Source organism: Ascaphus truei, chromosome 1, assembly GCF_040206685.1.
Source record: "Ascaphus truei isolate aAscTru1 chromosome 1, aAscTru1.hap1, whole genome shotgun sequence".
NCBI classification, from domain to species: Eukaryota; Metazoa; Chordata; class Amphibia; order Anura; family Ascaphidae; genus Ascaphus; species Ascaphus truei.
Window position 1 is genome coordinate 193,973,355 of NC_134483.1, and position 13,804 is coordinate 193,987,158.

The 13,804-nt window shown below is 48.8% G+C and overlaps 1 protein-coding gene across 1 annotated transcript; it reads left to right on the top strand.

Annotated features, from left to right (window-relative positions):
• Positions 1 to 1,249: 1,249 nt before the first annotated feature.
• CKS2 (CDC28 protein kinase regulatory subunit 2) lies at positions 1,250 to 6,919 on the top strand. The gene is made up of 3 exons (XM_075599849.1): positions 1,250 to 1,530; positions 5,667 to 5,794; positions 6,294 to 6,919. Exons 1-3 carry the CDS (start codon positions 1,472 to 1,474, stop codon positions 6,338 to 6,340), a joined length of 234 nt encoding a protein of 77 aa, XP_075455964.1. The 5' UTR covers positions 1,250 to 1,471; the 3' UTR covers positions 6,341 to 6,919.
• The last annotated feature ends 6,885 nt before the right edge of the window (positions 6,920 to 13,804 follow it).

Sequence of the window (13,804 nt, forward strand, 5' to 3'; positions counted from 1 at the left end):
ATATTTTTGTCTTCGTATTACATTTTCATTTTGGCATATTCCTTGTTCGACATTTTTCTAAAGAGTCAGTGGGTGCTGGAACACTTTGTTGTATTGGTTACAGTTTTAGGAGGAATTAGGGTCCTCCATTGTTCCTGTGGCACCCTGCAAATAGTCAATTGGTTACTTTCTCAGAGTGCTGTTTATCGCTATGGTTCTCAGCAAAATATTGGAGTGATCATGAAGTCAGTGTCATGTCTGATAATGTTAGCATCACTTCTAATCAATTAAGGTTTGAATTAAAGTTGGTCATAGAGCACTTATTAATTGTCAAGTTTAGACATATCATTTAAAAGCGGTTTACTGTGTAACGAATAGTTAAATATCTAACACCTCAAACTGCACACAGCAGGAATGCAGAGGATATTAGTTTGTGTTATAATGTATAAATGTACTACATATAAATAGTCTGTGGGTATTTCTGTTAACCGATCGTATTGTCAATTTAATTTCTTAATGCGTAAAATTGCACTATGCATTGCCTGAAAAAAAACCTGTTTAACAGCACGAGTATGGGCATCAGCATATAAATCCCATCACTAAAACAACCTCCTAGCCACCCGTCGCCCTTAGAGCTCCAATCCAGCCCACACCTTTCCTTTCCCTTCCCTATGGCTGGAAGCGCGCGCCTCCCACATTGGAACACGATGAAGACATGACGCTGGGGGCGCGCGCGCTCCCAGCCAGCACCAAAAACCTACAGCAGCCAATCCGTGGCCGCCGCCCTTGTGACGCGCAAGCAGGTTGCCCCTGGCGCCATATTTGATGCAGGCAAAAACTGGCTTTGTGGCAGGACTGAATAAAAAAAAGCGGCCTCCGCGTCGGAATCTGCCGCAATAACAATCTGTGGAGGTTTATTTATTGTATTTTTAGCGTGCACTTTCCATTTCCGCTCTTAATTAGATCGGCCTGACCCCACCGTTTAACATATTCCGCCAACAAGCGGGGCTTTTAGCTTGCACTAGAGAACAAAGATGACCGATATACGCGTCATCGTTACGCCCGGTCACGTGCCCAGTGCCTCAGCCTGTCTGATTAATCTTCCCTTGTTTGCCCAGCGCTAGCAACGAGACCATCGCAACAGGTGTATGATTGGTCAATGTGCTCGTACGTCACACAAAAAAAAAAAAACAAATAACCCCTCATTGGCTGAGCGTAGCGCCTCTCTCGGCCAATCGGTGGTGGGCGCAGCGCGATTCAAACCCTAGCAGTTGTGACTGGGCGCGCGGTATAGTGCGCGTGCGAGGGGCCGGCGGTTATCGGAGGGGGGGAGAGCGCGAGAAGCGCCGCGCGCGTACACCAACCGTCACCGAGCAGCACGAGCGGGGCGAGGCCGCCATCACCGGCAGGAAGTGCAGCGGAAGCCAAACCCCGCCATAGGGAAAAGTAGACCTTCCCGAGCCTCCGTGGCAAGGCCGCCAGCACCGGCAACATGTCCTGCAAGAACATCTACTACTCCGACAAGTACACGGACGAGAAGTACGAGTACAGGTAAGGGGAGCGGCGGTCACGGCCGGGTAATAACTGCGACATGATAGTGTCGCGGATAAAGTGGCGCACGTGCGGGGCCAAGCAGCTGCAGCGGGTATAGCAAAGATAAACCATCCCCGCGGTATGTGTGGGTGGGATGGATGTTCCTAGGTTGCGGCGCTGGATCCGTGTGCCCCTGTGAGCGCGGTAATACGTGTGTGACGAGAGAGACTCAGGCTATTTCTTATATTATGGTTTTGTGTCACTGGATAAGTGTGATTTTTACAGATCCATTCAGAGACCACACAGCCCCAACCTGAGCATGTTCTCAAAATTATTCTGTATGTTTGCCGTGTACATTTATTGCAAACATATCTGAGAATCATGGATTGATATGTTAAAAAGTTTGTTACAACTCTTTGTGAATATATAAAGATACTCGCGGGTGCTGAATCTAGATGAAATCCTTAAGAAAATAAGCAAATATAGTGGTTACTATTTTTTCATCTAAAGTTTTGGGTCGTACAACGGAGACCTTTTATCGGTTATAAAACACAACATTGCTTATTTCTCAGCTGTACAGCCCTTATTGTTATTCTGCGCTCCCCCCCTCCTCTCTCTGCGCTCCCCCCCCTCCTCTCTCTGCGCTCCCCCCCCCTCCTCTCTCTGCGCTCCCCCCCCTCCTCTCTCTGCGCTCCCCCCCTCCTCTCTCTGCGCTCCCCCCCCTCCTCTCTCTGCGCTCCCCCCCTCCTCTCTCTGCGCTCCCCCCCTCCTCTCTCTGCGCCCCCCCCCTCCTCTCTCTGCGCTCCCCCCCCCTCCTCTCTCTGCGCTCCTCTCTCTGCGCTCCCCCCCCTCCTCTCTCTGCGCTCCCCCCCTCCTCTCTCTGCGCTCCTCTCTCTGCGCTCCCCCCCCTCCTCTCTCTGCGCTCCCCCCCCCTCCTCTCTCTGCGCTCCCCCCCTCCTCTCTCTGCGCTCCCCCCCCTCCTCTCTCTGCGCTCCCCCCCCTCCTCTCTCTGCGATCCCCCCCTCCTCTCTCTGCGCTCCCCTCCTCCTCTCTCTGCGTTCCCCCCCTCCTCTCTCTGCGTTCCCCCCCTCCTCTCTCTGCGTTCCCCCCCTCCTCTCTCTGCGTTCCCCCCCTCCTCTCTCTGCGTTCCCCCCTCCTCTCTCTGCGCTCCCCCCCTCCTCTCTCTGCGCTCCCCCCCTCCTCTCTCTCTGCGCTCCCCCCCTCCTCTCTCTCTCTGCGCTCCCCCCCTCCTCTCTCTCTCTGCGCTCCCCCCTCCTCCTCTCTCTGCGTTCCCCCCCTCCTCTCTCTGCGTTCCCCCCCTCCTCTCTCTGCGTTCCCCCCCTCCTCTCTCTGCGTTCCCCCCCTCCTCTCTCTGCGTTCCCCCCCTCCTCTCTCTGCGTTCCCCCCCTCCTCTCTCTGCGTTCCCCCCTCCTCTCTCTGCGCTCCCCCCCTCCTCTCTCTCTGCGCTCCCCCCCTCCTCTCTCTCTCTGCGCTCCCCCCCTCCTCTCTCTCTCTGCGCTCCCCCCCTCCTCTCTCTCTCTGCGCTCCCCCCTCCTCTCTCTCTCTGCGCTCCCCCTCCTCTCTCTCTCTGCGCTCCCCCCTCCTCTCTCTCTGCGCTCCCCCCCTCCTCTCTCTCTCTGCGCTCCCCCTCCTCTCTCTCTCTGCGCTCCCCCCTCCTCTCTCTCTGCGCTCCCCCCTCCTCTCTCTCTGCGCTCCCCCCTCCTCTCTCTCTGCGCTCCCCCCTCCTCTCTCTGCGCTCCCCCCTCCTCTCTCTCTGCGCTCCCCCCTCCTCTCTCTCTGCGCTCCCCCCTCCTCTCTCTCTGCGCTCCCCCCTCCTCTCTCTCTGCGCTCCCCCCTCCTCTCTCTCTCTGCGCTCCCCCCTCCTCTCTCTCTCTGCGCTCCCCCCTCCTCTCTCTCTCTGCGCTCCCCCCCCTCATCTCTCTGCGCTCCCCCCCCTCATCTCTCTCTGCGCTCCCCCCCCCTCATCTCTCTGCGCTCCCCCCCCTCCTCTCTCTGCGCTCCCCCCCCTCTCCTCTCTCTGCGCTCCCCCCCTCCTCTCTGCGCTCCCCCCCCTCCTCTCTCTGCGATCCCCCCCTCCTCTCTCTGCGATCCCCCCCTCCTCTCTCTGCGATCCCCCCCTCCTCTCTCTGCGATCCCCCCCTCCTCTCTCTGCGCTCCCCCCCTCCTCTCTCTGCGCTCCCCCCCCTCCTCTCTCTGCGCTCCCCCCCTCCTCTCTCTGCGCTCCCCCCCTCCTCTCTCTGCGCTCCCCCCCTCCTCTCTCTGCGCTCCCCCCCATCTCTCTCTGCGCTCCCCCCCTCCTCTCTCTGCGCTCCCCCCCTCCTCTCTCTGCGCTCCCCCCCCTCCTCTCTCTGCGCTCCCCCCCTCCTCTCTCTGCGCTCCCCCCCTCCTCTCTCTGCGCTCCCCCCCTCCTCTCTCTGCGCTCCCCCCCTCCTCTCTCTGCGCTCCCCCCCCCTCTCTCTGCGCTCCCCCCACCTCTCTCTGCGCTCCTCTCTCTGCGCTCCCCCCCCCCTCTCTCTGCGCTCCCCCCCTCCTCTCTCTGCGATCCCCCCCTCCTCTCTCTGCGATCCCCCCCTCCTCTCTCTGCGCTCCCCTCCTCCTCTCTCTGCGCTCCCCTCCTCCTCTCTCTGCGTTCCCCCCCTCCTCTCTCTGCGTTCCCCCCCTCCTCTCTCTGCGTTCCCCCCCTCCTCTCTCTGCGCTCTCCCCCCTCCTCTCTCTGCGCTCCCCCCCATCTCTCTCTGCGCTCCCCCCCATCTCTCTCTGCGCTCCCCCCCATCTCTCTCTGCGCTCCCCCCCTCCTCTCTCTGCGCTCCCCCCCTCCTCTCTCTGCGCTCCCCCCCTCCTCTCTCTGCGCTCCCCCCCTCCTCTCTCTGCGCTCCCCCCCTCTCTCTGCGCTCCCCCCTCCTCTCTCTGCGCTCCCCCCCCCTCCTCTCTGCGCTCCTCCTCTCTCTGCGCTCCCCCCTCCTCCTCTCTCTGCGCTCCCCCCTCCTCCTCTCTCTGCGCTCCCCCCTCCTCTCTCTGCGCTCCCCCTCCTCCTCTCTCTGCGCTCCCCCCCTCCTCCTCTCTCTGCGCTCCCCCCCTCCTCTCTCTGCGCTCCCCCCCTCCTCTCTCTGCGCTCCCCCCCTCCTCCTCTCTCTGCGCTCCCCCCCTCCTCCTGTCTCTGCGCTCCCCCCCTCCTCTCTCTGCGCTCCCCCCCTCCTCTCTCTCTGCGCTCCCCCCCTCCTCTCTCTCTGCGCTCCCCCCCTCCTCTCTCTCTCTGCGCTCCCCCCTCCTCTCTCTCTCTGCGCTCCCCCCTCCTCTCTCTCTCTGCGCTCCCCCCTCCTCTCTCTCTCTGCGCTCCCCCCTCCTCTCTCTCTCTGCGCTCCCCCCTCCTCTCTCTCTCTGCGCTCCCCCCTCCTCTCTCTCTCTGCGCTCCCCCCTCCTCTCTCTCTCTGCGCTCCCCCCTCCTCTCTCTCTCTGCGCTCCCCCTCCTCTCTCTCTCTCTGCGCTCCCCCTCCTCTCTCTCTCTGCGCTCCCCCTCCTCTCTCTCTCTGCGCTCCCCCCTCCTCTCTCTCTCTGCGCTCCCCCCTCCTCTCTCTCTCTGCGCTCCCCCCTCCTCTCTCTCTGCGCTCCCCCCTCCTCTCTCTGCGCTCCCCCCTCCTCTCTCTCTGCGCTCCCCCCTCCTCTCTCTCTCTGCGCTCCCCCCTCCTCTCTCTCTCTGCGCTCCCCCCTCCTCTCTCTCTCTGCGCTCCCCCCTCCTCTCTCTTTCTGCGCTCCCCCCTCCTCTCTCTTTCTGCGCTCCCCCCTCCTCTCTCTCTCTGCGCTCCCCCCTCCTCTCTCTCTCTGCGCTCCCACCCCCTCATCTCTCTCTGCGCTCCCCCCTCCTCATCTCTCTCTGCGCTCCCCCCCCTCCTCTCTCTCTCTCTCTGCGCTCCTCTCTCTCTCTGCGCTCCCCCCCTCCTCTCTCTGCGCTCCCCCCCTCCTCCTCTCTCTGCGCTCCCCCCCCTCCTCTCTCTGCGCTCCCCCCCTCCTCCTCTCTCTGCGCTCCCCCCCTCCTCCTCTCTCTGCGCTCCCCCTATCTAATAAACATTTGAATTTTTAATTATGAAAATTTGTGATAAATTTAGTCATTGTTAATCTGCCCTTTCATTCAACAGACATGTTATGTTGCCTAAAGAGTTGGCAAAGCAAGTACCAAAAACCCATCTAATGTCTGAAGAAGAGTGGAGAAGACTTGGTGTCCAGCAAAGCCTCGGTTGGGTTCATTACATGATCCATGAGCCAGGTAAGGAAGCCAATTAATGCCGTAGTGCCACATTAACGTCACGTTAAATAATTGTCATTATTTTAAGGACCGTGGTAACGGATTTAGGATTGTTTATGAAACACAGAAATAAGAATTGAATGGGGTTTGAGATTTGAATATTTCAAATCTTTGCAGTCATAGATACACTACTAACTGCTCTAGGAATAGCACATAGGCTGCTTGCTTGTCAGCATTTCCTGGATTAAGACAAATATGAAAAAAGTATGTAGAATCACAGATGTAGAGAGGCCCAAATGCAATTTGTGGTGCTCTGCACTTGGAATACTGTGATTTTGATATCATGATACACTATTTTGAACTTTTTTTTGTTGTCTCAAAACGTAACAAAAAATATTGGTCTACACCCTTCAGCACTAGACCGTTCAGGTATCGATCGCTGTTAAGATGCTAATTTTAGAATTATCCATTTCAGATCTAAATTTTATTTTTAACCACTTTTTTTCTTCTCTTTTTACAGAGCCTCACATACTACTTTTTAGACGAGCCCTTCCAAAAGACCAATAGAAATGAACTTTCTTCACTTGTATTTTTTGGAACAATATGTATATATGGTAGTATTCAGTGAATACTTGAAGACTGTACAAATCTCTAAAACCACATCTGTGGAAGAGCTGTATTCTTAACAGCAAAAAAAGCTCGGTGCACCTACAAGAAGGAGCTGCTATGGTGCTCAATTCTTTCTGCTCTCACATCTAGTGTGAATCATTTCTTTACTTAAACCACTTTTGTTTAATAAAGTTTACATGTTGCATGCATGTCTGATCTTACATTTTGCGTCCGTCTTTTTTGGTTTGGACACAGTATTTTCAACAATTTTAAGTATTTGACACTTCACAATTTAATACGTTGTTACCACTTGTATTGCAATTACAAGGAGTGTCATTCATTTTTTTCCCCTACATTGAACTGTATTTTTTTTTTAAAAAATTGCACACTTTTTGTGGTGTAGAATAGAAGTTAATGAGCTTTTATCTGAACTTGATGTTTTTCTATTAAACTGCCGGTATTGATATGTATGTCCTGCGCTGCTGTGCAACTTGCCTGCTTTAAAATTATAAGAGGAAATAAACTACTTTAAGAATTTGTAAATGTATTTATTATAAGTTAGCAGGACAAATGTGTTCAGTTTGAATGAGTAAATGTTCTGTAATCTCACCATTATTTGTTCATAGAAAAAAATAATGGTTAATGGCAATTAAAAATCTTTGCTTGGCGTAATTTGATTTTTCCCTCCTCTAAAATGTGCTTTATGTTGTAGTGTCCCAAAAGATGAATTGGTCTTGCATTCATGTTCTATAATAGACCAACTTCCATGTTTTTCATAGATATCTCAATGACTATGAATTCCAATATGGCACTCCGGCACTATAAACGGGGGTCCGAGGGGTAGCATGATGTACAATTAAAGTGCTGCTAAATCTACTACAAACCATTAATGTAAAAGCAAAGTGGCCTAAAAAAAAGTTTCCAGGCAGTGAGTATTACACGGTGGATGCACATATACAGCTTGCATATTAGTGAGATGGATTGCATTTCTGTAAATATGACATATATATATAATACTGCTGAAGCTTGAACAGCTATAACGTTGTTTCTGGCAGTTATAAGCGTTAAGCATCAAAATCCTCAATGCAGCGTTATATGGAACTGATTCTTCTGCCAGTTATGCATTGAAATATTGCCGATAGTGGTCTAGATGGCTCGAAATAAACCACAAGAAAGGTGTTTGGCTATGACCACTATTCACATGCCACAAGTGGATTTAGTCAGATGTAAACTCATGCTCTACTCCAGGGGTGCTTGAGGTTTTTTTGGGGAGGGGGGAAGGGGTGGTTATAGATGCCCCACGTTCTTCCCCAAGACATTTAGGTTAAATGCCGGGGGACTGTAACGTCTGTAACGCACCTTGATTCAGCCGGCTTTGGGTTATGCGTTGCCATGGCAATGCGGCGTCATTTGACAAGGTGAGGGGGGCGTGATCAGTAGAGGACAGTTCTGGGCAAAAACTTTGCGCACTCCTGCTCTACTCTTACCGTGTGAATAGTTACATTAGATCGAGTACAGTTTCAATACATATATCCAGGAGAACTCCCATTACATCCCATGTAAGCACAATAGTTATCTATAACTCTACGTCTAAGCTTGTATTACCTGTGTGACTGAGCGCATAGCCTTGCACACTCCTGCAGCCCCAGCGATTAGTGAATTTGGCTGCAGGAGATTAGGGAGGCGTGGCGGATGCGTCACGAAGCTGGTTCGCCCTCATTGGCTGAACCCACGTGGACATCACGCGGCCGCGCTTGAAAAGACAAATTTCTGTGTCTCTTCAAATTGCGTTCGCTCCATGGTGCGTGCATACGGGGCGGCCTCCTAGGCATTAGGCAATTTGAAGTTTGCGTGCTGTATAATCTCAGCCTTACAGTGTGTACATTTTGATAAAATTAGAAACATCAATTTAGACTAATTGGATTCAATTGTAGTGTTTCCTGGATATATGGATGTTGTCATACTGGACTTTGTGGTAATAGTCAACTAAATGTTAATGTAGTGATATACATGTATAGCACATTTTTATTAGTTGAAACCTAGTTTAACATTAAAATGCATGGATCTTCACTGGAAATTTTAAAGCTGCAAAACAAGAAATATCCTACATTGTTTTTTTTTTTTGTTTTTTTTTTTTAAATACATCAGTTCTGTGGGGAAATACTTGTAGCATCTTTTATTTATTTTTTTAAACAGCTCTGAATGACATTTTGAATGTATTATAATGTTAAGAGTGATCCTATCTTCTATTAATGTATTATAATGTGACAATTTTTTTTGTTTCTATAGCAACCATTTACAATGTCACTTCCTCTTCTGAAACCGGCTCTGGCACACCCCTTTTTGAGCCCTACCCCCTCTAGCAGTGCATGATCTACCCCACAGACCTGTTATATTGCATATGCGTTCCACTGACTGCAGAATTCTCCTCTGCAGTCCTTTAGTGAATCCCCAAGCTGAATCTTTGCCGTTTGATTGGCAATTTAGCTAATTACTTATTGTGTGGATTGTATTGATGAACATATTAAAGGGAGGGGGGGAATGCTGTTTGGACTGCTGCTTTAAAGCTCTTTGAATATATTCAGAAAGTTAAATGTTTGAATTATATAAACAGCCTCTTATGTGCAAAGAGGACTAAGCAGACTTTGTTAAAGTCCAAAGGTACAAAGGGCTTTAAACTGTAGACATCTTGGGAAGTCTACAGAAAAATATGTGCATTGATCCGAGTGAGTCATTAGTTAGATGTGCTGGTGGCCATGGCAGCTTAAGCTTTTTCTTTAAAAAAAAAAAAAAAATTACAATTCCTGTTTTGTATAAATACAGAAACAAGGAGACAATCCAAAAATGAAACTTCTCTAAGCTCAAGGGACACCTAGGGTTGAGCGGCACCAAGGTGTATCAGTAAAACGCACTGTCTCTGAGAAACTATTTTTTGGGGGTGGTAACTTGCAGGGCCGGCATGGATGTTTGCAGGGCTTGGTATAGGGCTTCTGCGCTTACCTTTGCCGGCTGCATCTCGGCAACCTGTTGTCGTGGCTCTGTGATGTCAAATGGTGCCACATTGCTATGACAACATGATGTCGCAGAGCCATGCAGCATCACTGCAACGCAATGCCCGAGGGCATCCCATCGTCAAAGCAATCACACTGTCACATTGTCATTGCAACATGACACTATTTGACGTTGCAGAGCCATGATGAAGGGACCCTGCATGAGGAGATGTCCCTGGAGAAGGTAAGAGAGTTACAAAGGCCTCGCGCTATCCCTTTTCAATCAGTTTAATTGTGGGGGAGAGCGCGGGGCTCGGTGCACATGCACTGACGGTACCGCCATCAAGCCGGCCCTGGCATATCTGTGCATTAATCCTCCAGTCTAACACATTGCTATGCAATACGTTGAAAATATTGTGCCAACATATTCCAGAGTGCATAACAACGGGGTCGGCAGACGATAACAATAAAATATTAACATGCACTAGTACAGTAGGTAAGGTGGGCCCTGCTCTAAGGAGCTTACTATCTATAAAGAAGGGAGAGTAGAAACACTTTACAAGGGGAGAAGATTGATGGGTTCCTGCAAGGAAGGAAGCAGTTGGGATCCTCAGCTTTATATCAGATGATCAGTATTAAGATAGGGATGGGGTAAAAGTGAGGGCTTGTTAGGTGGATGATGCATAAACTTCTTTGAAGAAGCGAATTTCTGGGTTCTGGTTAGCTGAGTGAATGGTGGGGGAGTCTAATGTTGCAGGGATGGGAATTCCATGGGTATACTCCGGCCCAGGATAAGTCTTGGAGGTGGGAGTAGGAGGAGGTTATAAGAGAAGAGGAGGAAGTCAAGGGCAGAGAGGATGGGGGGGGGGGGGTATTTAGAGATGATTTCTGAGATGTATGGTGGGGCTGCATTGTGGAGAGCTTTGTATGTGAGGACTAGAATCTTACATTTGATTCTGTTTTATATATTGGTAGTCAGTGTATGGACTTGCAAAGGGGAGGAGGAGCAGTGAGTGAGAAAATGATTCTGGCAGCAGTGTTTAGGATGGACTGCAGGAGATTAGTCAAGGTGAGATATTATGAGGGAGTGGATTAGGATTTTGGTAGACTCTGGGGTGAGAAATGGGCATATTCAGCATTATTGCAGAGGTGAAGCAGCACAGTTTTCTGAAGGACTGGAATGAAAGAGAGGAACGAATTTAAGATGACTTCCAGACAATGGTCTTGGGGTAGAGGAGCAAAGGTGGAGTCTGTTTATAGTGGAATTGGTGGGTGAGTGCTGTCTTGTACAAATTGAATTTGTCATGGAAGGGGTTAACTAAATTAAATCAAATGTGTTTCCTTAAAACCCTGACCAGCTTTCAATATGAGGATCCCTTTACCAGGCCCAGAACTAGATGCTGTATTTATCTAAATAGCTTGTCTAAGAGGGGAACCTCTAGTCTCCTTTCTCTATCTTGTACTTGATGCTATTGAATTTTGCTCCTTTTTCTGTTGCAATGTTCAGAGCTTCCAGCACAGAACATTACCATAAAACTTCAGAACACAAACTACTATAACAATATACACCAAGGGAGCTCCTATTAGAAAGTTTTGGCGTAACAATGAGTGAAATCTTTTAACCTTATACAGAGTTTTGGTTGCAAAAACATTTTAAGAATTCAAGACAATTGAAGAGATGAAAGCTTCTATAGAGATTTGGGAGGGAATGAAGAGAGATCTGTCTATCTTCCACAGAAATTAAAGCTACCAAACGTCCTGGTTTACCTCTATTCCAAAGGCTGGCCTTAAACTTAATATGGCTAAAACTGAGCTCATATTTCCCCCCTAAACCTGGCCCAATAGCCCCTTTTTCCATCAACGTAAATGGTTCTACCATCTATCCTGTGGCCAAAGCATGTTACCTAGGAGTAGGGTGACCAGATTTAGAAAATGAAAAACCGGGACACAATTTTTTTTTTATTAATACAACAAATGACATTACTAAAAATGAATATTATAATTATATTTATCTAATAGTGTCACCATTTGTCACGGTAGCTAGTGATAGGTTATAATATACACCAAATATCTGGGTTGAATTGAACACGACTTAGATATAATAAAGATAGTTTATTTCTTAGATAGGTGAACACACAGGATGATACAAATAACAGCAAGATATAGCGCTTACTTAGGGGTTGGGTAATGAAGCAATCAGGTACAGGATTGGCAATTCATACAGCAATCAGGCATCAAGTAGTTGGAAAAGTCGAAGACAATGGGTAAAGGGTTTACACTGGTTTATATGGGATCCCAGTCCTATACCCTGGCATTGAGTGCAAGACATTGGATGACAATTATCTGCACCCAATCCCTCCTTGCCAGCTAACGTGGGAACATTGTTAGATCATGCCCCCAGTTAGTTGGCACATGCGCACCTCTGGCCCTTGGGGTCTCATTTCTTTAGCCCCACACAAAAGTCAGGGCACCTGTGACGGGAGCTTTGTGACAGGCTATTAATAATACACACCAAAAATATATAACTGGGTTGAACTGGGACGAGACTTAGATATGATAAAATATAATTTATTCCTTGATAAAGGTGAACATACGAAATATACAAATAACAGGCAAAATATAGACACTTACTTAAAGATTATGACAAGAAAGCCATCAGGATACAGGATGGGCCCTTTCTTCCATATTTCAGTTGACATCACAGCAAGACAGGCAGGTCATGAAGACACATGAAGGACATGAAGACCTTTGCATGAAGACTATACATGAAGACATTTGAGTAAGGGCTAACTCTGACTAAAATACCATGTCAAACTCATCTCTTAACCCTAAAATGCCGAGCTGTCTAGCAAAAATCTCTTTGAAGCTTTTTGAAGCAGATTTTTGACTTCCATTGTTTAGTGTGAAGTATCACACTTAAACTAGTCAGTTCCTGGGCCCAGCATAAACAATTAGGCAATTTAGCCTTTGATCACCAGGCTATGTAAATTCTAGCAGGATGTCCTTCCTGCTCATTACCATAACAGTGGAGTCTGCAGTTTCCAGAACAGAACCAAAATTCCATATACACTGTAAATAACTTCATAACTTCAGTTCAGTAGTACTTACTGGCACGCGATACATATTAATATATTCCGTCACGCATGACGCTCCCAATGAGACTAAATATTACCATGTAATTCTAAAATTAAGAGAGATATTAATATCTGCCTCTTAGTATCTGTTAAACCTCAGGTGTCTGTATTCGTTAGTTGCGGGTAAGTCCCACGAATACACATATGTAGTTTTTAGCACGTTCAGCCGAGGACATCTCATAATATTCTTATATTTAATAAGGTCACTCATTCTAATTTCTCCTTGGGTAACCGCCCCCTGGCCCCCATCAATAAATCTCTTTGAAGCAGGGACCTCTGGGTAGTGGACATTTGTCATCTGGTGTTAGATTTCACACCCAATGCCCCAGCCTGGGTCTAGCTGTCTCTAGCAATATTCCCTTGGCCTGCAAATTAGGTATTAACTTACTGTACACTTCTGCTTTTCACACCCAACTTCAATCAAGCCTTTGAAGCCCAGATTTTCTGAAAAGACACACCACAGTTGTATTTTCTTAAACTGTAGCTTATTAACCCCTTAAGCCCCAGTGTGTGGTGCAGACACTGGCCCAGAAACAATACATTTTTTACAGGGGAATAAGCATTTGGATATTGAAGCGAGGTAAAAACACATTACTGGACCTCAGTCCAGTTAACCCCTTGCTTCCCAGGTGAGGGTAGAGGGTGGCCAATTGGGGTATAACCCCTTTAATCCCGGGCCAAATCCTCTCCATCGTCACAGCACCTAAAAGTCTACCAGCCAGGTATCTGGTCAGGAAATCCTTTGTCTGTAAGTGTGAATTACAGCACTTACAGAAAACACAAGCCCTGCGTTTCTCCGCCCTAATGTATACAACCAGAGTGGCTGAGCCTTTGATCAGGGGGTCTGTTGTAGACAATGGGTCGCCCCCTGAGCATTAACATTAAACAGAGCCAGTGACTTTCACGGGCCTTTATCCCCGCTTTGAAACAATAAAATTCTTAATATATATGTATATATATATATTAAAATAATCCATTCGGCTGGGCCGAGCGGGCCGAAATTTGCCAGACCCTCATGCCGGAGGGGACTCTCCATGGTGGCCAAGTTTCAGTTCGCTGCAACCCACCGGACCGGAGATACACAATTACAGTTTAAAAGCACTTTTGGAACACAAGGCTTTTTTCTGCCATGCAAGTCAATGGCAGAAACCCAAACTTTGCAATTATCCTGACTCCATTCTGTTGCCCCGGGAGGGTCGGTATTTGCCATGCAATCCTGCCGGAACTAGGATTACATGGTGGCCGAATCTCAGCCCTCTAGGTTGAACAGAACTGGAGTTATAGGTTCTAGGTTTCTG